The following is a 23,161-nucleotide window of genomic DNA, read 5'->3' on the forward strand; positions in this document are numbered from 1 at the left end:
GAAGAATCATGAGAAACTATGTTAGAAATTTAAGGGGGGCCACGAGGAGCCCATGCTTCGCTGAAATCTATATATACAATGTAAGTTTAATAATTAACATTAGAATTACATAAAAATATAAAAATATGTTCGTCCCAAAATTTGGGAGGAACATGTCAGATTTGGGTTTGCACCCCTGACACCCAGAGCTCCTCAATTAAAGCACCTGCACAGAATCATTCTGGTGATTTTGTGTTTCTGAATGCTGCCATCCCTACCTTGCAGTTCATGATTCCCTCCTGCTTGAAGCGGGTGTGGAACATGTCCATGGAGTACACCTCGCTCCAGAGGTAGCCGTAGTACTGAGCATCATAACCCCCAGCCAGGTGGCCAAAGGTGGCTGGCATGTTTGTACCTGAGGGGACAAAAGGGGTCAAAAGGGACTCCAGTCCTCCCCATGGAAAAAAATCCCTCCAGTGCTGTCCCAGCTGCTCACACAACCCAGGGGACAAAGGGAGGAACTTTCCAGCCCTGCTTTCCCCAGAGCCAGCAGAAACTGTCCCCACACGCACGGGAGGAACTCGCTGAGCTGTCACAGGGCGAGAGGGACAGGAGGGTGGCACGGCGTACCTGGGGTGGCAGGGACACCCAGCACCTCCTCACAGAGCTGGGCAAACACCTCCACGGGGTCAGCCTTGGTCTGGGTGTGCAGTGCCTGGTCCACCTTGGCCAGGACGATCTGGCGCAGGTTGAAGAGCCCTGTTGCCAAAAGGAGGAAGAGGAGGAGGAGGGAAACTGAGGTTGGGATGCTGACACCGAGGCAGGTGACAGCAGGGTAGGCTGGGTGGCACCTCTTTGTCCCTCTCATGTGCCACATCACCCTCTCTCTTCCCACATGCATGGGAAGAGAAAGCGTGATGTAGCATGTGAAAGGGACAAAGGGGTTCCTTCTCCCCATCCCCTCAGAACCCCCAGCACCACGGCAAGCAAAGAAAAGCCATTTTTGCCCCCAGCCAGGTCACCTGTCCCCACACCCAGGGGACATCCAATCCCTCCCACCTGTGTTTGCCTGCCGGGATTTAATGAGTTTCTCCAGCAGCTCATCCGGGATGGGGCTCCCTGTCTTGTAGTGCCTGGACATGCGCAGCAGAGGCTCCTTCTCCCACACCCAGTTCTCCAACATCTGCGACGGGGCCTCCACGAAGTCCCTCTCCACGTGTGTCCCACTGAACATGGCAAACTCCGCCTGGGGGACACGGCCAGCTCGGAATTCCACAAAAAAAAACGGGATAGGGGGAAAACCCCCAACCTGTGCCAGCGCAGGGAGGCCTCACCTGAGAGCACAGCTGGTGCATGACGTGCCCAAATTCGTGGAAATAGGTCTCCACCTCGTCGTGCTGCAGCAGGGATGGGGCGTCTGGTGTGGGCTTGGTGAAATTGGCCACCATGGCGGCCACCGAGATCTGGCGGCTGGAGTCCGGCAGAAGGCAGCCGGGCTGGAGGCCAAAGCAGGCAGCATGGCCGTACTTCCCTTCCCTGGGGAGAGACAGGAGGCTCAGGGATCCTTCCAAAAGCCACACACAGCCATGGCATCACCCACTGTGGTGCTCAGAGGAGCCCCAAGTGACGGCCCTTGGTGACATCCCTGCCCCAGCACACGGCGCTCCCTCCACTCTACACAGCTGGGAGCAGGAATCTCCTCCTCCTCCACTTCCTCCTCCTCCTCCTTCTCCTCCTCAGGCTCTGCTCCTCCTGCTTCCACATTTCCCCTCTCCCCAGGTCTCACCGTGGGTACAGGTCCAGGTAGAACTTGCCGATGGTCTCGCCAGAGGACGCGTCCTTCACGGTGTAGAGCTGCACGTCCTCGTGCCACACCTGAGCCTTCTCCTCCAGGTGGAAGGTGAGGCCCAGCAGCTCCTGGTAGATGGCCAGGAGGCCCGTGGTGACCACCTGCATGGGGAAATACTCCTTGAGCAGGTTCTGGTCCACGCTGTACTTGGTCTCCTCCACCTGGTTCATGTAGTAGCGCATGTCCCAGGCGTTGATGCGGTTGTCGAAGTCCAGCCCGCGCTTCTCGCACTCCTTCTTCTTCAGGTCCAGGATCACAGCCCGCTCCTTCTCCCCCAGGGGCTTCAGCTTCTGGGCCAGCTCATCTGGGGAAGGCAGGCAGGGTTGGGATCAGGGATCAGAGCAGCACATCCTGCTCGGGATGTCCCTGCTCGGCCCCAGGACGTACCCAGGAACGTGGCCACCGTCTGGCTGCTCTTGGCCATGTTCATCTCCAGCACAAAGTCAGCGTGGGTGCTGAAGCCCAGCAGATTGGCCTTCTGAGCCCTCAGGTCCACCAGCTCCTTCAGGATCAAGCAGTTCTCCTGCAAGGCAGAGTGAAGTACACTTGTGGTGTTGCTGTGGGTGCCAGGAGAAGGTGAGAGATGGGAATTTGATTCCAAGTTCTCAGAAGGCTGATTTATTATTAAATAAATTATATTATACTATATTGTATTGCAATATATTATATTATATTGTATTGTATTGTATTATATTATATTGTACTATATTGTATTATATTGCAATGTATTGTACTAATTATATTGTTATATTACATTATATTATATAACATAATATATAATATATAATATATAATATATATTTATATAAATATATTATTTATATAACTAAATCAATATATATTATAATATATTATATAATATAAAGAATATATAGTCTAATATATATCATATAAAATATATATTATATATAATATATAAATATATAAAATATATATAATATAATATAATATAATATAATATAATATAATATAATATAATATAATATATAATTATATCACATTGTATCATATTATATCACATTGTATTATATTATAAAATCATATACCAAAACTATACTAAAGAAAGAGAAAAAATATATCAGAAAATTAGAAAAAAAATGGTAATAAAAACCCGTGACAGACTCAGAGAGTCTGGCACAGCTGGCTGTGATTGGCCATTAAATTAAAACAATTTACGTGCTTAATAAACAATTCTCTAAATCGCATTCTAAAGCAGCAAAACAGAGAAGCTGAAGCTTCCCAGGAGAAGAATTTTCATATTTTATGAAAAATCCTGGCAAAGGGATTGCTCATAAAATACCACACAGGGGAGAAGGGAAGCAGTGTGGAAAGGAACACAAATCTCTCCCTGGGTGCCCTGGTCAGTCCCACCGACCTCTTTGCACCTGGAGTTGAACATCTCCTCCACCTTCCTCCTGGTCTCGGGCACGTAGCACTTTTTCAGCAGGGGGAAGTAGTGTGGGTACTTGAGGGTGACCTTCAGCTTCCCATCCTCTGTCTTCTCCAGGGAGTTCAGGAAATCCTCAGGGAGCCCCCCTGGGAAAAGAGCAGGCAGGAGCTGAGCCCTGGATTCTGCAGGAATGCTCTGGGACCATCCAGTGTGAGCCCTCCATACCCAGTTCCTCCCTGGAGAAGGGCAGGAAGGTGGTGTCCTCGTTGAGGTTCTTGTTGAAGTCGATGCACAGCACGCTCAGCTTCTTCTTGATAGCTTTGATTTTCTTCAAAATGCAAAAAATAGGAGAGAAATCAAAGCTGGAGGGGCACTCAGGCTGTTCCCACCCTGCTGAGCTGCCCAGCTCTGAGCCAGCCCAATTAATGATGGTGCACAATTAATGGTGGTGAGCCAGCAGCCCAGAAAGGCTCCTGGGGTCACACCTGGCAGGGCTCAGCCACCTCAGCAGGTCCTGCCTGTTCCCTGCTGCCTCAGGAGCTGCAGGTGCTGCAGTAACAACCTCCCCTCTCCTATTTCCCATTTTCTTCTGGTTTTAACCCAGTTCTGAGCTCCTCTGCTGGTGCATGGTAAGAAATGGAGGCTCCTGAGCAGCTCAGCCCAACTCCAGCCCTGGGCATGTGGGGATTTGATAATTCTCCAATTCCACCTCCCCAGGAATTCCTCAACTCCCACTTTGTTAAAATCACCCTTTCAACAGAAAGGAAAAAGGGGGGCTGGAGACATCACCCAAAATCACCAGAATTGGGAGCAAAAACCCAAACCTGAGCCTCAGACCCTGCCCTGAGCCCTGCCACAGCAAGGGGGAATGGATTCAGACTGGCAGGAAATAGGATTAGATGGGATTTTAGGAAAAAAAATTCCTTCCTGTGAGGGTGCAGAGGCCCTGGCACAGATTTCCCAGAGGAGCTGCTCCTTCCCTGGAAGTGTCCAAGGCCAGCTTGGAGCCACCTGGGACAGTGGAAGATGGGCTTTAAGATGCCTTTAGCCCAAACCATTCCAAGATTCTGTGCTCTCACCTCCTGTGTCTCCTCAGGGAGATGGAGCCCGTTCCTCTTCCCCAGCTTGATCAGCCTCTCCAGGTACCTCTTTGCCTCAGGCTTCAGGGAAGCACTCTCTGCTTTCTCCTGAAAAACAAAACAAATCTCCTCTCCTCAGGCAGCTGCAGGAAGCTCCTTCCCAGTGGGAGTTCTGGGACCACCAGAGACCCAGCAGCAGATGGAAAAGCCCCAGGGAAGGCTCTGGTTTGGTGCAGAGGTTCCTGTGTCACCTCGGGGCAGGGATTCCTCCCAGACTGCTTTAAACACATCACCTTTGTGCCATGTCAGCATTTTGGGGGACATCACCCCTGGGGGGGTTGGATTTACCAACAAAGGGGTGATCAAGGCTCTGAGTGAGGGGGCAGAGCCCTCAATCCCAAATTCCCCCATCCCAAACTGACTCTCCCAAAAAATCCCTCACTCCAGCTGTGCCACTCTGCCGTGACCCCACCGCGCTCCCTCCCCACTCCTGCATCCTTCCTTTCTCAGCTTTGGGATGAAGGTAAAGGATTTGCTGGAACTCCAGGAGGTTCCAGCCAGAAAGGGGACACACCTGGAGCCACACAATCCTCTGGTACACGTCCTGCCTCATGCTCATCTCCACGTCAAACTCCGAGAGCTTCTTGTCGGCCTCGGTGCTGGCGGCGCGGATGGCCTTGCATGGGGACACGTGCTGGGGGAAGTCCAGCATGTTCCTACGGACTGGGGGGACAAAAAGGGACAGGGATGGTGGCTTCACGTCCCAGTGCACACCCACAGCCAGGCTGGCAGCCCCAGAGCCTTTGCCTCCCCTCACACACACACACAAGGGGAGAGGTGGGATGCACATCCACCTTTCACGTGCCCAGCACATCCCCATGCTGGATTCCCACCATAATCCTCCTAAAATCCACAGGAATTCTGTGCCTATGAGCCCCTAACAGCTTTGCACAGGAGGTTTGAGGAGTTCTGTGTAGGGCTTGATGCTTCCAGCTCAAGGAACTCAAAGATTCCTGATGGCAGCAGCTCCTGCTCCCTTTGGTCCTTTCCCTGCTGCCCAGCATGTCCATCTGCTGGATTCCCACAAAAATCCTCCTAAAATCCATGGGAATTCTGTGCCTGTGAGCCCCCAACATCTCTGCCAGCACAGGAGGTTTGGGGAGTCCTGTGCAGGGCTCGATGCTCCCTTCCAGCTACAGAATTCCATCATTCCTGATGGAAGCAGCTCCTGCTCCCTTTGGTCTTTTCCCATCACATCCACCCACTGGATTCCCACCAAAATCCTCAGGAATTCTGTGCCTGTGAGCCCCCAACAGGTCTGACATCACAGGAGGTTTGGGGAATTTTCTGCAGGGCTCGATGCTCCCTTCCAGCTTGAGGAATTCCATGATTCCTGATGGCAACAGCATTCCCTGTCTCCTTTAAACCTCAAAGTGGGACAATCCCTTCCTACAGACACTTCCCCAAAAGCCACCACGCCCCAGGTGTGCCCTGTGCTGATGCAGTCCCACGGAGGAAAGCGGGGAGAACATTCCCTGCTGCCATCCCTGCAGAAGCTCCAAGAACAGCACTCCAGGTGCTCTCCAGGCACCTGGATCCCTTCCCCGGGAGAAGCTGAACAGGCAGCTCAGCCAGGGAAGTGCTGACAGCCCTGCTGAGCTGAACATTCCTCCTGCTGAGCAAGAGGAATTATTTTTTCCCCTATTATTTTAGGAAAAAAGAACGGGGAGAGGAGGAAGATGAGGCTGCTCTGTGCCCCAGACAGGTGGGACAGCTCGAGCAGCCCAGGTGTCACGAGGAGGGGCCACCTGAATTGTCACCCTGCTGCAAATAAACCACCAAAACTGCACAAAAAATCTCAGCAGGATTTATTCTCCCAAAAAATCCCAGCAGAACTGACTCTCCCAAAAAATAACGGCAGCATTGACTCTCCCAAAAAATCCCAGTGGGATTTATTCTCCCAAAAAATCCCACCAGGATTTATTCTCTCAAAGAATCCCAGTGGGATTTACTCTCCCAAAAAAAAATCCCAGTGGGATTTACTCTCCCAAAAAAAATCCCAGTGGGGTTGACTCTCCCAAAATTCAGAGTGGGATTTATTCTCCAAAAAAAAATCCCAGCAGGATTTACTCTCACAAAAAATATCCCAGCAGGATTGATTCTCCAAAATATCCCAGCAGGATTTATTCTCCCAAAAATAATCCCAACAGGATTTACTCTCCCAAAAAAACCCAGCAGGATTTATTCCCAAAAACATCCCAGCAGGAAAAAGGCCCATGGAGAGACATTTGCCCACTGCCCCAGGGAAAACTGAGGAAGGAGGTGAGAGTTTCTTGGATCTTTTCTGCTTTTGTTCCCACTGGTGACACATGAAAGCCAGGACAGCCTTGGCAAAGCAGCTGCCAAAGGGCTGCCCTTGGGTTCATTTGTTTTTCCAAATCTGTTCTTTGTGCTGGTTCCTTGCTGTATAAACATTAACTGGGAATAAAACCAACATTCTGCTGGCAGCCACAGGGAGAGAAAAGCAGGTGACAGCACAGAGCTAAAAAAAAAATAAAATAAAATCCAAAAATCTTAATAATCGTGGGAGGGGGTGGAAGTGACCTCAGAGCTCAGCCCTGCTGTGGGCAGGGACATCTTCCACAGGTGGCTCCAACCTGGCCTTGGACCCTTCCAGGGGGCAGCCAGAGCTGCTCTGGGCAAGCTCAGAGCCTCCCACTATTGTAAAATTAGGCAATACCCCTGACTCTGTGATATCAGAAGGCTAATTAGTCACTTTATTATACTATATTATTATTATTTTATACTGTATTACACGACTCTAAACTGAAACTGTATAAACACTCAAAATCTCGTGGCTGTCTCCTGTCAGGAAACAGCTTGTAGAGGTTGGTTAAGAAAGCAAAACACACTAGAATCCAATCAAATTCTTTCAGGTAAATAATTGAACACATTCCACGTGTTCCAAAACACAGGAGCAGCAAATAAGAATTGTTTTGATCTCTGTGCTTCTCTAGCTTGAGGAATTCCATTATTCCTGATGGCAGGGATGGCACATTCCCTGCTGCCCAGCACATCCACACACTGGATTCCCACCACAATCCTCTTAAAATCCACAGGAATTCTGTGCTTGTGAGTCCCCAAAAGCTCTGCCCCAGCTGTGGCAGCACAGGAGGTTTGGGGAATTTTGTGCAGGGCTCGATGCTCCCTTCCAGCTCGAGGAATTCCATGATTCCTGATGGCTCCTGCTCCCTTTGGTCCTTTCCCTGCTGCCCAGCACATTCACCTGCTGGATTCCCACCAAAATCCTCCTAAAATCCACAGGAATTCTGTGTTTGTGAGCCTACAAAAGCTCTGCCAGCACAGGAGGTTTGGGGAGTTCTGTGCAGGGCTCCATGCTCAGTTCCAGCTTGAGGAATTCCATCATTCCTGATGGCAGCAGCTCCTGCTCCCTTTGGTCCCTTTCCTGCTGCCCAGCATGTCCATCTGCTGGATTCCCACCAAAATCCTCTTAAAATCCACAGGAATTCTGTGTTTGTGAGCCTACAAAAGCTCTGCCAGCACAGGAGGTTTGGGGAGTCCTCTGCAGGGCTCAATGCTCCCTTCCAGCTTGAGGAATTCCATGATTCCTGATGGCAGCAGCTCCTGCTCCCTTTGGTCCTTTCACTGCTGCTCAGCACATCCACCCACTGGTTTCCCACCAAAATCCTCCCAAAATCCACAGGAATTCTGTGTTTGTGAGCTTACAAAAGCTTTGTCAGCACAGGAGGTTTGGGGAGTTCTGTGCAGGGCTCCATGCTCAGTTCCAGCTTGAGGAATTCCATGATTCCTGATGGCAGCAGCATTCCCTGTCTCCTTTAAATCTCAAAGTGGGACAATCCCTTCCTACACCCACTTCCCCAAAAGCCACCACGCCCTGTCCTGATGCAATTCCACGGAGGAAAACAAGAACATTCCCTGTCGCCATCCCCTGCAGAAACCCCAAGAACAGCACTCCAGCAAAAACCTGAGACAGAGCGAATCCTGTCTGCCTGTCTGTCTGTCCAGACAATGTCAACGCCACATCCCGGCATCCATCCCACCCCACCCCTGCCAGCAGGAACAGCCTCCCCACCTGTGTATTCCACCTCCACGTCGGCCAGAGCCTTGAGGGTGTTCTCGTAGGAGACCTCGCCGCGCTCCTGGGCTCCCACGCGGTCGTACACGAGCTTGGTGCTCTCGGTCAGCTCGGCCGCCATGGCCTCGATCTGCTCGGCCGTCAGGTCCCAGCGCAGCTGGCTGGCCAGGGGACGCGGGGTCTGGCTGTCCACGACATTCCCTGCGGGGACAGCATTCCAGGGAGGGCCCCAGCGTTGGGGACTGGCGGTGGGATCGTGTCCCGGGAGATCCGAGCCCTCCCGGGGCTGGGAAATGCTTCGCCGAAACCCGACCCCGAGCCCGGCCCGGTGCCCCTGCCAAGGCTGTCCTCCTCGGGGACAGAGGTGACCTGGCGGCACAGGAGACCCCGGCTGGCCTGAGGGGCCGTCCCCGGTCCGGTCCCGCCGCCGCAAAGCTCTCCCCGGTGTCCCCGGTGTCTCCGCGCTCCCCGGTGTCCCCGCGCCCCCCATCCCGCCGGTACCTGTCGGAGGGGCCATGTCGGCTGTGCCGGGGATACCGGGAGGCCCCACGCTGCTGACGAGGCCGGGAGGAAACCGGGCCGGCCCCACACACCGAGCATGTGCCCCGACCGGAGAGGCGGGCGGGAGAGCGGGGCATGCTGGGAGCCTGGAGGACCGGGCCGCTCCCGCCCGCACCGCACCGGGACCGGGCGGAGGGGGAGGCTCATCCCCGCCGCGACCCTCAGAGCCGGCCGGGAGCGGCCCCGGGGCGGGCGCGGAGCATCCCCGGGTCCCGCCCGCCCGTTCCCATGGCAACGCCCCCGCGCGTTGCCGTGACAACGCAGCATCTCTATGGTACCGGTGTGGGCGGGGCTTTCTCCATAGGCCACGCCCATTCTTGTGCTAGTGGGAGGGGCGGGGCCGTAGCGGAGCCGGCGCGCGGAGGGCGCGGCGCATGCGCAGTGCGGGAGCGCGCCCGGCCCAGGCGAGTGTCCGGTGAGCGCGGGGGGACCGGGGGACACCGGGAGCGGGACGGGGGCACCGGGACCGGCCCTTCGGCGGGATCCCTCCGCCTCCGGACCCGCTGGAGCCGGGCCGTGCTGCCCGCCGTTCTGTTCCGCCTGGGGGCAGCGGCACCGGGGGGTACCGGGTGCACCGGGGCCTGGGGGGCGGGACGGGACCGGACCGGACGGGACGTACCGGGAGCGGGCTGTGCCCTCCGTTGGGAGTTGTGTGTCTCCGGTGCTGCCGGTGCCAGGCTCGGGAATCGCCAGTCCCGGTCCCGGTGAACGCACCGGTAACCGGGGATCCCCGGTTGTTTCCACCGGGGCAAGGTCCGGGCGGTGCTCGCGGGGCTTTGGGGACACCGGGGAGCGGCGCCCTCCCCTCTCCGCCCGGTGGGTCCGGGGGCTGCCGGGGAACGGGAGCCAGGCGGGCCCGGTGCTGCTCCGGGCGGACGGGACCGGCTCAGCTCCGGTGGGCTCGCGTTAAACGGAGCTCGGGTCTCCGTTAACTGAGCCTGGCTGTGCTACAAACCCACTTAAAGTGCGGGGAGTTTGCTCTGGGAATTCCCAGCCCCGGGTGCTGCTGGTTGGGCTCTCGGTGCTTTGGGATTTCCCTCCCCGTGCCCTGCCAGGATGGGCTGGCACTGCCCGGGCTGCCAGGGGCTGCCAAGCTCCTCCTGGGCTCTGCTTTGGGGCCACCAAAATCCTCCTTGGTTTTCCTTTAGGGCCACCAAACTCCTCCTAAATTCTTCCTGCTGCTGGCTCTGGTTTGGCAACCAAATTCTTCCTAAATTCCTCCTGCTCCTGGCTCTGGTTTGGCAACCAAATTCTTCCTAAATTCCTTCTGCTCCTGGCTCTGGTTTGGGGCCACCAAATTCCTCCCGAATTCCTCCTGTTCTTGGCTGTGGTTTGGGGCTGCCAAATTCCTCCTGGTTCTGGTTTGGGGCCACCAAATTCCTCCCAAATTCCTCCTGTTCTTGGCTGTGGTTTGGGGCCACCAAATTCCTTCTGCTCTTGGCTCTGCTTTGGAGCTATCAAATTCCTCCTGGTTCTGGTTTGGAGCTGCCAAATTCCTCCCAAATTCCTCCTGCACTTGGCTCTGCTTTGGGACCACCAAAATCCCTCTAAATTCCTCCTGTTCTTGGCTGTGGTTTGAGGCTGCCAAATTCTTCCTGGTTCTGGTTTGAGGCCACCAAATTCCTCCTAAATTCCTCCTGGTCCTGGCTCTGCTTTGGGGCCACCAAATTCCTCCTAAATTCCTCCTGCTCTTGGCCCTTGGTTTAAGGAACAAGAAAATTGGGAGTTTTTCCTGGTGAGTTCCAGGGATTTCAACACCTCTGGGTGCTTCCCTTGGCACAGTTGTGCCAAGCAGAGGGCGAATCCAAACCTGGAGAATTCCTAAAAAAAAAATAAAGAATGTTCTGGAGTTTTTAGCAACTCCAAATCCATTCTGACCTCCTCAACACCTCCCTGAGGGGCAGCAGCAGCAAAATCATTTTGTGTTTCACTGCCTGGTTTGTGTCTCTGCAGGATTTTTTGGGAAGCCAGGAGGGCAGCAGCAGTAAAATCTTTTTCCCTTTTCTCTCTCAATGCCTGGCTTGGGTTTCTGCAGGATTTTTTGGGAAGCCACGAGCGGTGGAGCCCAGCATGGCAGACCAGAAGCGTCTGGCCTTCTCCATCATCCAGTTCCTGCACACCCAGCTCCAGAACGGGAGCATGTCCCCAGATGCTCAGGAGAGTTTGGAAGGTGGGTGGATCTGCCTCTGTCAGGCCAAAATTTGGGAGAATTTCGCCGTTTTTTCCGTGTTTTCTGGCTGGGCTGCTCCCGGTGCTGAACCTCGCTGGAATTTTGGGGTTGATTTTTTTTCCTTTTGGGATTTATCCAGGGATGCTGGTGGCTCGTGTGGCTTCTGATCTCTGCCAAGAGCAGCTTAGCTGGATGTACCTGGGCTCAGAATCCTCCCTGATCCCTTCTTGGAGACTCAGAGGGTTCATCCAGGCCAAGCTGGGAGCGCTCTGTGGGGTGGGAAATGGGAATTCCCTGACTCCAGGGAAAATTTTTGTGTTCCTGGGGTTGTTTCTCGTCTTTTTCTCCCCAAAATATCATTCCTCAAGGATTTTTCCAGGCCTTTTCAAAGGGCAGGGATCTTAAAAGGTCTCCTTAAGGAGATTAAGGTTTAGCCCTGGGTTTGTGGGTTTGTCGTGGTGAAAGGAGCGTGGCTGTGGGGTGGGGGGACATTGCTGGGAGTAGGATATTTTGGGATGAAAAATGTGGCAGGAAGGCTCTGGGAGGCTCTGCTTTTCCCTGGGAGCAGCTTCCCAAGCCTGTGGAGGGAGGAGATGGCTCAGGGCTCCCAGAGTGAGGGGAATGTTTGGGTCTGGAATGATGGGGAAGGATTTTTCTTTGGAATTCTGAGCCATTCCCACATTCCCCAGCTGTGGGAATGCTGCAGCAGCCCCAGCCTGATTCACTTCCACCCCCAGGAATCCCTCAGAGGATGGGATTTAGGACTGGCTCCATCCAGGAGATCCAGAGGGAAGCTTTGCCCAGCTCTGAATTTTGGCAAAATTTGAAAATACAGAACCAAAAATCCATCTGGCGTGGGGGAAATATTGAGGGTTTTTTTCCTGGTTTTTTTTTTTTTTTTTTGAGAGATTAGGGAGAGGGATGAATATTTATTAATTAATAATTAATTAATTTAAAAACCTCTCCTTATCCAGTGGCCATCCAGTGCCTGGAAACAGCATTTGGGGTCTCCATGGAAGACCAAAGCCTGGCTGTATCCCAGACTCTCCCCGAAATATTTGAAGCCGTGGCAGGGAAGGTGAGTGAGAGCCCTGGGATGTTCCCTTTTCCCTGAATTCTTCTGGATTTTCCAGGAGGCTGCTGCTCCCCTCAGAGAGTGTGGGAGGGGAAAAAAATGGTGGGAATTGTGGGAATGCTCAGCTCAGCTTGTGCCTCTCCTTGGAAGGAGCTGGAACACTCCAGGACGAACTCGGAGCCCGTCACCCCCTCAGAAGATGACGTGGCTGAAGCTGAAAGACTCAAGACTGAAGGTACCAAACACCTGGAGCTGCTGGATAATGAGGGTTTGGTGCTAATTGGGAGGGCATCTCAATTCCCTGGCACCTGGAATTGGAGGAAAAAAGGGAATGTTTTCTATTTTGTTTTCTATTTTGTTTTCTGTTCCTGCCTCTTGCTCTGCTTGGGCTGTAGGAATGTGGGGAGGTTTTGCTGTTGGATCTGTGGGATTTTTATCCCAAAAATCCTGTGGGGTGTGGAGCAGAGCATCCATCCTTCCTGCTCTGTGCATGGTTTTTTCCTGGGAAAAATGGGATAGGTGTGGGTGCAGCACCTGGGGTGGTTTTTGAGAATCAGGATCAGGAATGGGAGAATTTCCAGCACAGCCCCACTGCTGGCCCTGCCCCACTCTGACAAACCTCTCCCCTGTGCTATTTCCATGGATCCAGCCCTTTGCTTTGGTTTATCCCAGTTTTTTCCCATCTTTTCCCACCCTCCTTTCAGGAAATGACCAAATGAAGGCAGAAAACTTCGAGGCTGCTGTGTCTTTTTATGGAAAAGCCATCGAGTTAAACCCAGCCAACGCCGTTTATTTCTGCAACAGGTACTGGGCAGCTCCCCCTGCTCCAGAATGCCCAAAAATCGCATTTTTGGAACAATTCTGTGGAGTTTTTTGAGCAGTTTCTTGTTCATTGTGGGATCGTGCCGTGTTTTGGTGCCTCCTGGGATCTCTGTGTGGGATGTGGGTGTGCAAATTACCTTTATCAGACCTTTATCAGATGAGAGTTGCCATGGAATGGGATCTGCTTCCATGCACAGTGGGATTTGCTGGGAATTCAGGGTGGAATGAGGAGCTGGAGGCTCCTCGTGGAGAGTTAAGGGAGTTGTGTGTGCAGAATCAGCAGTGGAAGGAGGGAGGTTTTTGTGTTTCTCTGCAATTCTTGGATGAAACAGATTTTGAACTTTAATTTGATTCTATCCAGGTAGGAATGTTTGAAATCTCAGATTCTATCCAGGTAGGAATGCTTGAATTCTCAGATTGTATCCAGGTGGGAATATTTGAAATCTCTAGATTCTATCCAGGTAGGAATGTTTGAAATCTCAGATTGTAGGAATGTTTGAAATCTCAGATTATATCCAGGTAGGAATGTTAGAAATCTCAGATTGTATCCGGGTAGGAATGTTTGAAATCTCAGATTCTATCCAGGTAGGAATGTTTGAAATCTCAGGATTATATTCAGGTGGGAATGTTTGAAATCTCAGATTCTTTCAAGGTAGGAATGTTTGAAATCTCAGATTATATCCAGGTAGGAATGTTTGAAATCTCAGATTCTATCCAGGTAAGAATGTTTGAAATCTCAGATTATATCGAGGTAGGAATGTTTGAAATCTCAGGATTCTATCCAGGTAGGAATGTTTGAAATCTCAGATTATATCCAGGTGGGAATGTTTGAAATCTCAGGATTCTATCCAGGTAGGAATGTTTGAAATCTCAGGATTCTATCCAGGCAGGAATGTTTGAAATCTCAGGATTCTATCCAGGTAGGAATGTTTGAAATCTCAGGATTCTATCCAGGCAGGAATGTTTGAAATCTCAGGATTATATCCAGGCAGGAATGTTTGAAATCTCAGATTATATCCAGGTGGGAATGTTTGAAATCTCAGGATTCTATCCAGGTAGGAATGTTTGAAATCTCAGATTGTATCCAGGTAGGAATGTTTGAAATCTCCAGATTCTATCAAGGTAGGAATGTTTGAAATCTCAGATTATATCCAGGTAGGAATGTTTGAAATCTCAGGATTATATCCAGGTAGGAATGTTTGAAATCTCACGATTATATTCAGGTGGGAATGTTTGAAATCTCAGATTATATCCAGGTAGGAATGTTTGAAATCTCAGGATTATATCCGGGTAGGAATGTTTGAAATCTCAGGATTATATCCAGGCAGGAATGCTTGGCTCCTCCCTCTGGGCTCACATCTCCCAATGGGATGCTGTGGTTCTTATCAGCCATGCAGTGACATTCAATAGCTGTTATCAGCAGGTGTCTGCCCAGTTGTGGAAGAGATAAGGAAAAACTGCTCACTGAACAGGAGCCAGCTGCCATCCAGATAACAAACAGAATCCAATTTGCTTGGCAATGCAGGAGATTGTGGATTTTTCCCGTTTTTCCAGAGCTGCTGCCTACAGCAAACTGGGGAATTACGCGGGAGCCGTGCGGGACTGCGAGCGAGCCATCGGCATCGACCCCAGCTACAGCAAAGCCTACGGCAGGATGGGGTGAGCAGCCTCCTCCTGGGCAAATTCCCACCTTTCCTTGGGAATTCTGCAGCCCTGCACACCCCAGAACAAGGATTTTATCCATTTGTTCCACTATGAAAAATTCTTGCTGTTTCGGTTTTATAGGGTGGAGAAAAATTCACATTTTTCAATTCTAAGAAACTTGGTGGAGACAACTGGATTTAAAAAATGCCAAAAAAAAAAATCCTCTGTGACTTGGATTTTCATTTTCTTTCCACCTTTCCTTGGGAATTCTGCAGCCCTGCAAACCCCAGAACAAAGATTTTATCAGTTTGTTCCACCATGAAAAAATTCTGCAGTTTCGGATTTTTAGGGTGGAGAAAAATTTCACATTTTTCAATTTTTTAGGAGGTTGGTGGGACAACAGTTAGATAAAACGAGTGACCAAAAAATTCCTCTGTAACTTTGATTTTTTATTTTCTTTTCTGCTCGAATTTTGATTTCCTGAAACTTTCTTATTTCTCAATTCTAAGAAAGTTGGTGGGGACAACTGGATTTAAAAAGTGCCAAAAAAAAAAAAACAAAACCAAACTCTATGACTCTATGACTTTGATTTTTATTTTCTTTCCACCATTCCTGCTGGAATTTTCAATCCCTGCAAACCCCAGAACAGGGATTTTATCAGTTTGTTCCACCATGAAAAAATTCTGCAGTTTCAGCTTTTTAGGGTGCAGAAAAAATTCACATTTTTCAATTCTAAGAAACTTGGTGGGGACAATTGGATTAAAAAAGGTGACAAAAAAACCTTTCTATGACTTTGAATTTTCTTTTTTTTTTCCCAGCTTGGCCCTGTCCAGTTTAAACAAACACACAGAAGCCGTTGTTTACTACAAAAAAGCTCTGGAGTTGGATCCGGACAACGAAACGTACAAATCCAACCTCAAAATAGCTGAACAGAAAATGAAGGAGACTCCCAGTCCAGTAAGTTGTGGGATTTATTGAGGTTAAAAGAGCAGGAGCAGGGTTTTGCAACGGCAATTTCCACTTTTGTGATCAAATCTCTCCAAAATTCAGCTTTTTTTTTGTTTTCCCCATAGCACCAAAGTTGGTTTTTTTTGCACACAAAGAAAACTTTTTTCCCCAAAAGAAACCTGGAGGTTTGGCAGGAATGGGCTGGAATGTCCTTTATGGATCATTTTGAGGGGGATTTTAATTTTCCAAGGTTTTTTTCCAGGGCAGAGCTGAGGGGGTGAGCAGGAATCTCTGGGGTTTGGACAGAGCCTCTTCTCCCTGTCAGGGTTTAAATGTTGGATTTGGGATCCTCCAAAAAAAAAATGGGGAAGGGTTTTTCCAACAGCTTGGAGAGACAGGAGAAGGGGAGTGTTGGGAAGGGTTGGGTGGGAGAATGGGAAAGAATCCTTGGATGGAATTCCCAGAAAAGTTTGGAGTGTCCCAAGGAAAGGTTGGAGAAGCTCCAAGGAGTCACTTCCAGGGGTTCAAGGGGCTCCAGGAGAGCTGGAGAGGGATTTGGGACAAGGGATGGAGGGACAGGACACAGGGAATGGGGTTAAAATGGGAAAAGGGAGATCTGAGTGGGATTTTTGGGAAGGAATTCCTGGCTGGGAGGGTGGGGAGGGAATGGGATGGAATTCCCAGAGCAGCTGGGGCTGCTCCATCCTTGGGAGTGCCCAAGGCCAGGCTGGGACAGTGAGAGGGGCTGGGAATGGATTCCTTCATCCCAACCCTTTCCTGCTGGGATTCACTGGCTCTGGCAGCTCTGGGAATGGGGAATGGGATTTGGGAATGGGGGATGAGAATGAGGAATGGGGTTTGGGAATGGGGAATGGGGATGGAGAATGAGAAATGAGGAATTGGGAATGGGGTTTGGGAATGAGGATGGGAAATGAGGAATAGGGAATGGGAAGTGAGGGAGTAGGGAATGGGGAATGAGGGGTGGGGAAATGGGAATGGAGAATGGGAATGAGGAATTGGGTTTGGGAATGGGGATGGAGAATGAGAAATGAGGAATTGGGAATTGGGAATGGGGTTTGGGAATGAGGATGGGAAATGAGGAATAGGGAATGGGAAGTGAGGAGTAGGGAATGGGGAATGAGGGGTGGGGAATTGGGAATGGAGAATGGGAATGGGGAATTCGGTTTGGGAATGGGGAATGGGGTTTGGGAATGGGGAATGGGAAATGAGAGATGGGAATGGGGAATTGGGAACAGGGCTGGGAAATGAGGAATGGGGTTTTGGGGAATGAGGAATGGGGTTTTGGAGTGGGAATGGGGAATGAGCAATGGGAATGGGAAATGAAGGATGGGAATGGAGAATGAGGGATGGGAATGAGGAATGGAGAATGGGGAATTGGGAACAGGGATGGGGAATGAGGAATGGGGTTTGGAAATAGAAATGGGGAATGAGGAATGGGATTTTGGAATGGGATTTTGGAATGGGAATGAGGAATGAGCAATGGGAATGGGGAATGAAGGATGGGAATGAGGAATAGGGAATGGGAATGGGGAATTGGGAACAGGGATGGGGAATGAGGAATGGGGTTTGGGAAATGGGGAATGGGGAAATGAGGGATGGGAGTGAGGAATGGGGAATGGGGAATGAGCAATGGGAATGGGGAAATGAGGGATGGGAATGAGGAATGGGGAATGAGGGATGAGCAATGGGAATGGGGAATGTGGGATGGGAATGAGGGATGGGAATGAGCAATGGGAATGGGCAGTGAGCAATGACAGCAGCTCTGGTTTCTCTCTTCCAGACCAGCGGCCCCGGAGGCTTTGACTTGGCCGGATTGCTGAACAACCCCGGCTTCATGAGCATGGTGATTGCAGATCCTGGGGTTCCCTGCAATGGAGCCTTCCTGGGGGCTCTGGTGTCTCCTCACATGGAATTCCTTGGCATGGAGCCCCTCTGGAAGCTTTCCCCACTCCCTGGGGCTGTGTGGAAGCTGCTGCTGCTCCCTTCAGCTCAGACAGAGCTGGGAATTTCTCCTCAGGCTTTTCCCAGCCTGTGGCAGGGCCTGCTGTGCTCTGGGCTTCGCCTTTGCTCTCCTTTTTGCCATTTCCCCCCTTTTCCTGAATTCCCAAATGTTCCCACCTTCCCTTTGGGGTTGATCCCACCCCGTCCCTGCTGCCTCACCCGGGTGTTGTTTTTATTCCCCACAGGCCTCAAACCTCATGAACAACCCCCAAGTACAACAGCTGTGAGTTGGATCCCACTTTTATTTATTCCCTCTTGGAATTCTGGGTTTGGCCTTTCCCAGTGGGAGCAGGAGGGAATTTGGGCCAGGAATGTTGAGGGGGGCTCAGAACCAGTTCCCTTGGGGGGTTTGGGTGCTCTGGGAGATGTTGGGAGAGGGATTGGAATAAAATTATTCCCAAGGGAGGTGGGGTGGGATGGATCATGGCCCTGGAATTGGTTCTGCTGCAGTTTTATGGGATTTCAGGAATTTCCCAGCTTGGTTAAAATGGGAATATTCCCATTCCTGGATGGCTGCGAGGAGCAGTTCCCAATATTTGAAGAAAATGGATAAATTCCTGAATCCATTCCTGAGCATCCCTGCAGAGTGTGGCAGGAGGGAGAGACCCTCTGGGGCCCCCAAATCCTTGGATTTTGGGATGAGACCACTCAGCTCCCTTTGGCTTCTCCCTATTCGTGGTGCCATTGGGAATTCCCACCTGGATCTAGCCCTGGAGGGAATCCAGGGAGGCAGAGCAGGGCTGGAATTCCATAAATCTGGGAATATCGACATTATTTTAACAATTTTATTCATTGTTCAGCTTAATTAGTTATTTCCAGCCAACCAAAAGCTGCTGCAGGGAATTCCGAGATCCCCAGGATGGGAAGTTGCTCCCAGCAGTCCCCAGGTGATTTTTTGGGGATTTTTCCCCAGTTTTGAGCCCTTTTTTCCCTCCCCAGAATGTCGGGGATGATCTCGGGAGGCCACAACGCCATGGGAGCGACCGGGAGCAGCCCCTCCACCAACGACCTGGCCAGCCTGATCCAGGCGTGAGTGGGGACACCTGGGGACACCTGGGGACAGGGCTGGGGGATAGCACTGGGGGACAGGGCTGGGGACAGCTGGAGACAAGGCTGGGCTGGGACTGGGGACAGAGATGGGGACGGGACTGGGGGATAGGATTGGGGACACCTAGGACAGCAGGGGACAGGACTGGAGACAGACTGGGACAGCTGGGGATGGCTGGGGGACAAGGATGGGGACAGGATTGGGGGACAGGGCTGGGGACACATAGGGACAGGGCTGGGGATGGAGCTGGGGACAGGCTGGAGGGACAGCTGGAGGAAAGGGCTGGGGACAACTTGGGGGCAGAACTGGACTGGGACTGGGGACAGGACTGCGGACAGGGCTGGGGACAGCTGGGGGATAGGATTGGATACAGCTGGGGACAGGGCTGGGGACAGCTGGGGACAGGTCCTGGGACAGGACTGGGAACAGGATTGGGAGCAGCTGGGGACATGACTGGGGACAATCCAGGGGGACAATCCTGGATCCAGGGCTGGGAATGTCCCAGGGTGTTGCCTGTGTCCAGATGTCCCCAATGTCCCCACTGCCCCTGCTGTCCCCCGTGTGTACCTGCTATCCCTGTGTGTCCCCTGCGTGTCCCCGCTGTCCCTGTGTGTCCCTGCTATCCCTGTGTGTCCCCTATGTGTCCCCGCTGTCCCCTATGTGTCCCCGCTGTCCCTGTGTGTCCCTGCTATCCCTGTGTGTCCCCTGTGTGTCCCCGCTGTCCCCTATGTGTCCCTGCTGTCCCTGTGTGTCCCTGCTGTCCCCGGTGTGTCCCTGATGTCCCCTGTGCGTGTCCCTGCTGTCCTTGTGTGTCCCCGCTGTCCCCTGTGTGTCCCCGCTGTCCCCTGTGCGTGTCCCCGCTGTCCCCTGTGCGTGTCCCTGCTGTCCCTGTGCGTGTCCCTGATGTCCCTGTGTGTCCCTGCTGTCCCTGTGCATGTCCCTGCTGTCCCTGTGCGTGTCCCTGCTGTCCCCTGCATGTCTCCCTGCTGTCCCTGTGCGTGTCCCTGATGTCCCTGTGTGTCCCCGCTGTCCCCTGTGCGTGTCCCCGCTGTCCCCTGTGCGTGTCCCTGCTGTCCCTGTGCGTGTCCCTGCCGTCCCCTGCGTGTCCCTGCTGTCCCCGGTGTGTCCCTGATGTCCCCTGTGCGTGTCCCTGCTGTCCTTGTGTGTCCCCGCTGTCCCCTGTGTGTCCCCGCTGTCCCCTGTGCGTGTCCCCGCTGTCCCCTGTGCGTGTCCCTGCTGTCCCCTGCGTGTCCCTGCTGTCCCCTGTGTGTCCCTGCTGTCCCTGTGCATGTCCCTGCTGTCCCTGTGCGTGTCCCTGCTGTCCCCTGCATGTCTCCCTGCTGTCCCTGTGCGTGTCCCTGATGTCCCTGTGTGTGTCCCTGCTGTCCCCTGTGTGTCCCTGTGCGTGTCCCTGTATGTCCCTGTGCGTGTCCCTGCTGTCCCCTGTGTCTCCCTGTGCATGTCCCTGCTGTCCCTGTGTGTGTCCCTGCCGTCCCCTGCGTGTCCCTGCTGTCCCTGTGCGTGTCCCTGCTGTCCCTGTGCATGTCCCTGCTGTCCCCTGTGTGTCCCTGCTGTCCCCTGCGTGTCCCCGCTGTCCCCTGCGTGTCCCCGCTGTCCCCTGTGTGTCCCTGCTGTCCCTGTGCGTGTCCCTGCTGTCCCTGTGCATGTCTCTGCTGTCCCCTGTGTGTCCCTGTGTGTGTCCCTGATGTCCCCTGTGTGTCCCTGCTGTCCCTGTGCATGTCTCTGCTGTCCCCTGTGTGTCCCTGCTGTCCCCTGTGTGTCCCTGTGTGTCCCCACTGTCCCCGTGTGTCCCTGTCCCCAGGGGCCAGCAGTTTGCCCAGCAGATGCAGCAGCAGAACCCTGAGCTCATTGAGCAGCTGCGCAGCCAAATCCGCAGCCGGACCCCGAGCGCCAGCAACGAGGAGCAGCAGGAGTGAGGTGGGGATTGATTAGTGATTGATTGATTAGTGATTGATTGATTGATTGATTATTAATTGATTTGTTCAATACAGGAATTGATAAATCCAGTTCTAATCAGTCAGCAGTGAGGTGGGGCAGGAGCAATCATTGATGATTGATTGATTGATTGATTGATTCAGTACAGGAATCAATAACTCAGGAGTGAGGTGGGGCATTGGTGATTGATTGATTGATTGATTGATTGAATACAGGAATTGATAATTCAGGAGTCAGGTGGGACAGGGCCATTGGTTATTGATTGATTATTGATTTATTCAATAGAGAAATTGATAATGTCAATTTGAGTCAGTCAGGAGGGAGATGAGGCATTGACTATTGACTGATTATTGATTGATTGGTTGATTATTGTTGATTATTGATTATTGATTCAGTACAGAAATTGATAACTCCACAGTGAGGTGGGGCAGGATCAGTGCCATTGATTACTGATTGATTATTGATTGTTTGAATCCAGGAATTGGTAATTCCAGTTTGAGTCAGTCAGGAGTGAGGTGGGGCAGGATCAATACTATTGAATATTGATTGATTATTGATTGATTGATTGATTGATTGAATACAGGAATTGGTAACTCCAGTTCTAATCAATCAGGAGTGAGGTGGGGCAGGATCAGTGCCATTGATTATTGATTGATTGACTGATTCAATACAGGAATTGATAACACCAGTTTGAGTCAAATGAAGTTTTAAATTTCTATTCTAAATTTTCAAAATTTTAAATTTAAATTATTTAAATTAAATTAATAAAAATTAAATTAAATTAATATTAAGCTAGATCAAAATTTAAAGTAAATTACAATGTGCAAATGGAAAAGAATGAAAAAGTTAAATTTAAATTAATTAAAATCATTGAAATAAGAATAAAATCATTTAAAATGAAAATAATGAAAGCAATTTGAATTTAAAATAATAAAAAGTTAAAATAAAACTAAATTTAAATTGAAATAAATTTTAAAATAAATAAAATAGTAAAAATTAATAATAAATAAAATAATTATATAAATATATATTACGTCATTTTACAGGTTAATATATTAGTGTTATATTTATAATAGTAATAAGTAAATAATAATAATAAAACAAAAATTTGATTGAAAAAATAAATTTAAAATAAATTTGATTGAAATAAAATGAAATTATAATTTGAAATTAAATAAAAATAAAATTAAAATCAATTGAAATAAAATAATTTGAAAATAAATTAGATTGAAATATAATAAAATAAAGTAAAAATAAATAAGTTAAATGAAAATAAAATAAATAGAAATAAATAATCCAGATGAAACTGATGAAATTCCCTTTTCCCCAGGTGAATTCCCTGTTTTCCCTCTCTCCACAGCCCCTGGAAATTCCAGAATTTGCTTTTCCAGCTGGGAGCCACCTCCGTGTTGCCAATTCTTGACTTGGAAGTGTCCAAGAGGGGGAAAAAACCCAAAACTCCAACGGATAAAAACCACAAAAATTCCCAAATCTTCCCATGCCCTGCATGTCCCTGAGAATTCCCATTTCCCTCCCTTTTTTCCCCTTTTTTCCCCCTTTTTTCCTCTTTTTCAGGTTTATTTTTTGGGGTTTTTTTCCTGGCAGCCCCAGCAGAGCTGAACTCAGAATTCTGTTGGGAAATTCCCAAATCCCTGCAGGATTTGCTGCCTGGGGGGGGTCTTATTCCCAATTTTTTTTTTTTTTTATTTTATTTTTTGGAGCATTTCCAAGTGAATAATTCTCTTTTTTTTTGCCCCAATCTTCCCCTTGGGAGCCACTTCCAAGAAGTGTTTGAGTCTCTGCTCATCCCCACCCTGGAATTCCTGGTATTTTCCATCTCTGGAAATGAAGATTTTGCTCCAAATCTGGGATTTTTTGGGAATTTTGCTGCCTTCCCCTCTCCAGGATCCACGGGGGAGTCAGGACTGAACCTCCCCCAGGCATTTTGGGGTTTTTTCCCAATCCCAAAAAATCCTGGAAAATCTCATTTGAGTGTTCAGCAACTCTGGCAAAAATGGGGATTTCTCCCTTGGAATGTGAGCAGGGAGGGAGTGAAGGTGTTTTTAGTGTGTTTAAAGGAGTTTTTTCTGAATTATTTTGATTTTTTTTTTAATTGCATGTCAGTGATCAGCCTGGCTGGGCTGGGGGTGGAATGAATCCAAAATCCCCCTTTGGATCCAAAATCCAGGATTTGGGCAGGGAGAAGCTCCTGGAGCCACCTCAAATCCCAGCTGGGGGAAACCAGAGGGAATTTTTTAAAAATCCAAAATGGATTTAAATCAAATTTTTTTGGCTCCTGGGGGAGGAGGAGCCCCTCTGGAACATTGGGGAGACGGAAAAAATCATGGAAAAATGTGATTTTTTTTGGTCAAGGCTCCGTGGAATTCATGTGGTTCGTGTCGCTCGTGAGGAATAAAAACCATTTGGACACTTTGGTTGTTATCCCTGCGTGCTCAGGTGATTTTCCAGAACTTTCTGTGGGCTCAGGGTCTGTTTGGGGG

General features: G+C 50.5%; 2 protein-coding genes across 2 annotated transcripts in view; one reads left to right on the forward strand and one right to left on the reverse strand.

Annotated features, from left to right (window-relative positions):
* THOP1 (thimet oligopeptidase 1) overlaps nucleotides 1–9,009 on the reverse strand; it is an 11,256-nt gene extending 2,247 nt beyond the window's left edge. The window contains exons 1-12 of the mRNA XM_059489915.1: nucleotides 8,916–9,009; nucleotides 8,412–8,615; nucleotides 4,872–5,020; nucleotides 4,298–4,405; nucleotides 3,444–3,546; nucleotides 3,204–3,364; nucleotides 2,216–2,351; nucleotides 1,766–2,132; nucleotides 1,314–1,515; nucleotides 1,039–1,225; nucleotides 610–738; nucleotides 258–394 (exon numbers count right to left, since the gene is read on the reverse strand). Coding sequence (XP_059345898.1) covers nucleotides 258–394; nucleotides 610–738; nucleotides 1,039–1,225; nucleotides 1,314–1,515; nucleotides 1,766–2,132; nucleotides 2,216–2,351; nucleotides 3,204–3,364; nucleotides 3,444–3,546; nucleotides 4,298–4,405; nucleotides 4,872–5,020; nucleotides 8,412–8,615; nucleotides 8,916–8,931 — 1,899 coding nt within the window. The 5' untranslated portion in view covers nucleotides 8,932–9,009. The remainder of the gene's footprint in view (nucleotides 1–257; nucleotides 395–609; nucleotides 739–1,038; nucleotides 1,226–1,313; nucleotides 1,516–1,765; nucleotides 2,133–2,215; nucleotides 2,352–3,203; nucleotides 3,365–3,443; nucleotides 3,547–4,297; nucleotides 4,406–4,871; nucleotides 5,021–8,411; nucleotides 8,616–8,915) is intronic.
* Nucleotides 9,010–9,374: 365 nt separating this feature from the next.
* Nucleotides 9,375–23,102, forward strand: SGTA (small glutamine rich tetratricopeptide repeat co-chaperone alpha). The gene is made up of 12 exons (XM_059489623.1): nucleotides 9,375–9,390; nucleotides 11,011–11,145; nucleotides 12,120–12,223; nucleotides 12,371–12,455; nucleotides 12,925–13,024; nucleotides 14,597–14,701; nucleotides 15,505–15,643; nucleotides 17,436–17,498; nucleotides 17,842–17,879; nucleotides 18,596–18,685; nucleotides 20,527–20,642; nucleotides 22,021–23,102. Exons 2-11 carry the CDS (start codon nucleotides 11,046–11,048, stop codon nucleotides 20,639–20,641), a joined length of 939 nt encoding a protein of 312 aa, XP_059345606.1. The 5' UTR covers nucleotides 9,375–9,390; nucleotides 11,011–11,045; the 3' UTR covers nucleotide 20,642; nucleotides 22,021–23,102.
* Nucleotides 23,103–23,161: the final 59 nt, after the last annotated feature.

The sequence above is a fragment of the Ammospiza nelsoni genome, chromosome 27 (genome assembly GCF_027579445.1).
Source record: "Ammospiza nelsoni isolate bAmmNel1 chromosome 27, bAmmNel1.pri, whole genome shotgun sequence".
In the NCBI taxonomy this organism is placed as follows: domain Eukaryota; kingdom Metazoa; phylum Chordata; class Aves; order Passeriformes; family Passerellidae; genus Ammospiza; species Ammospiza nelsoni.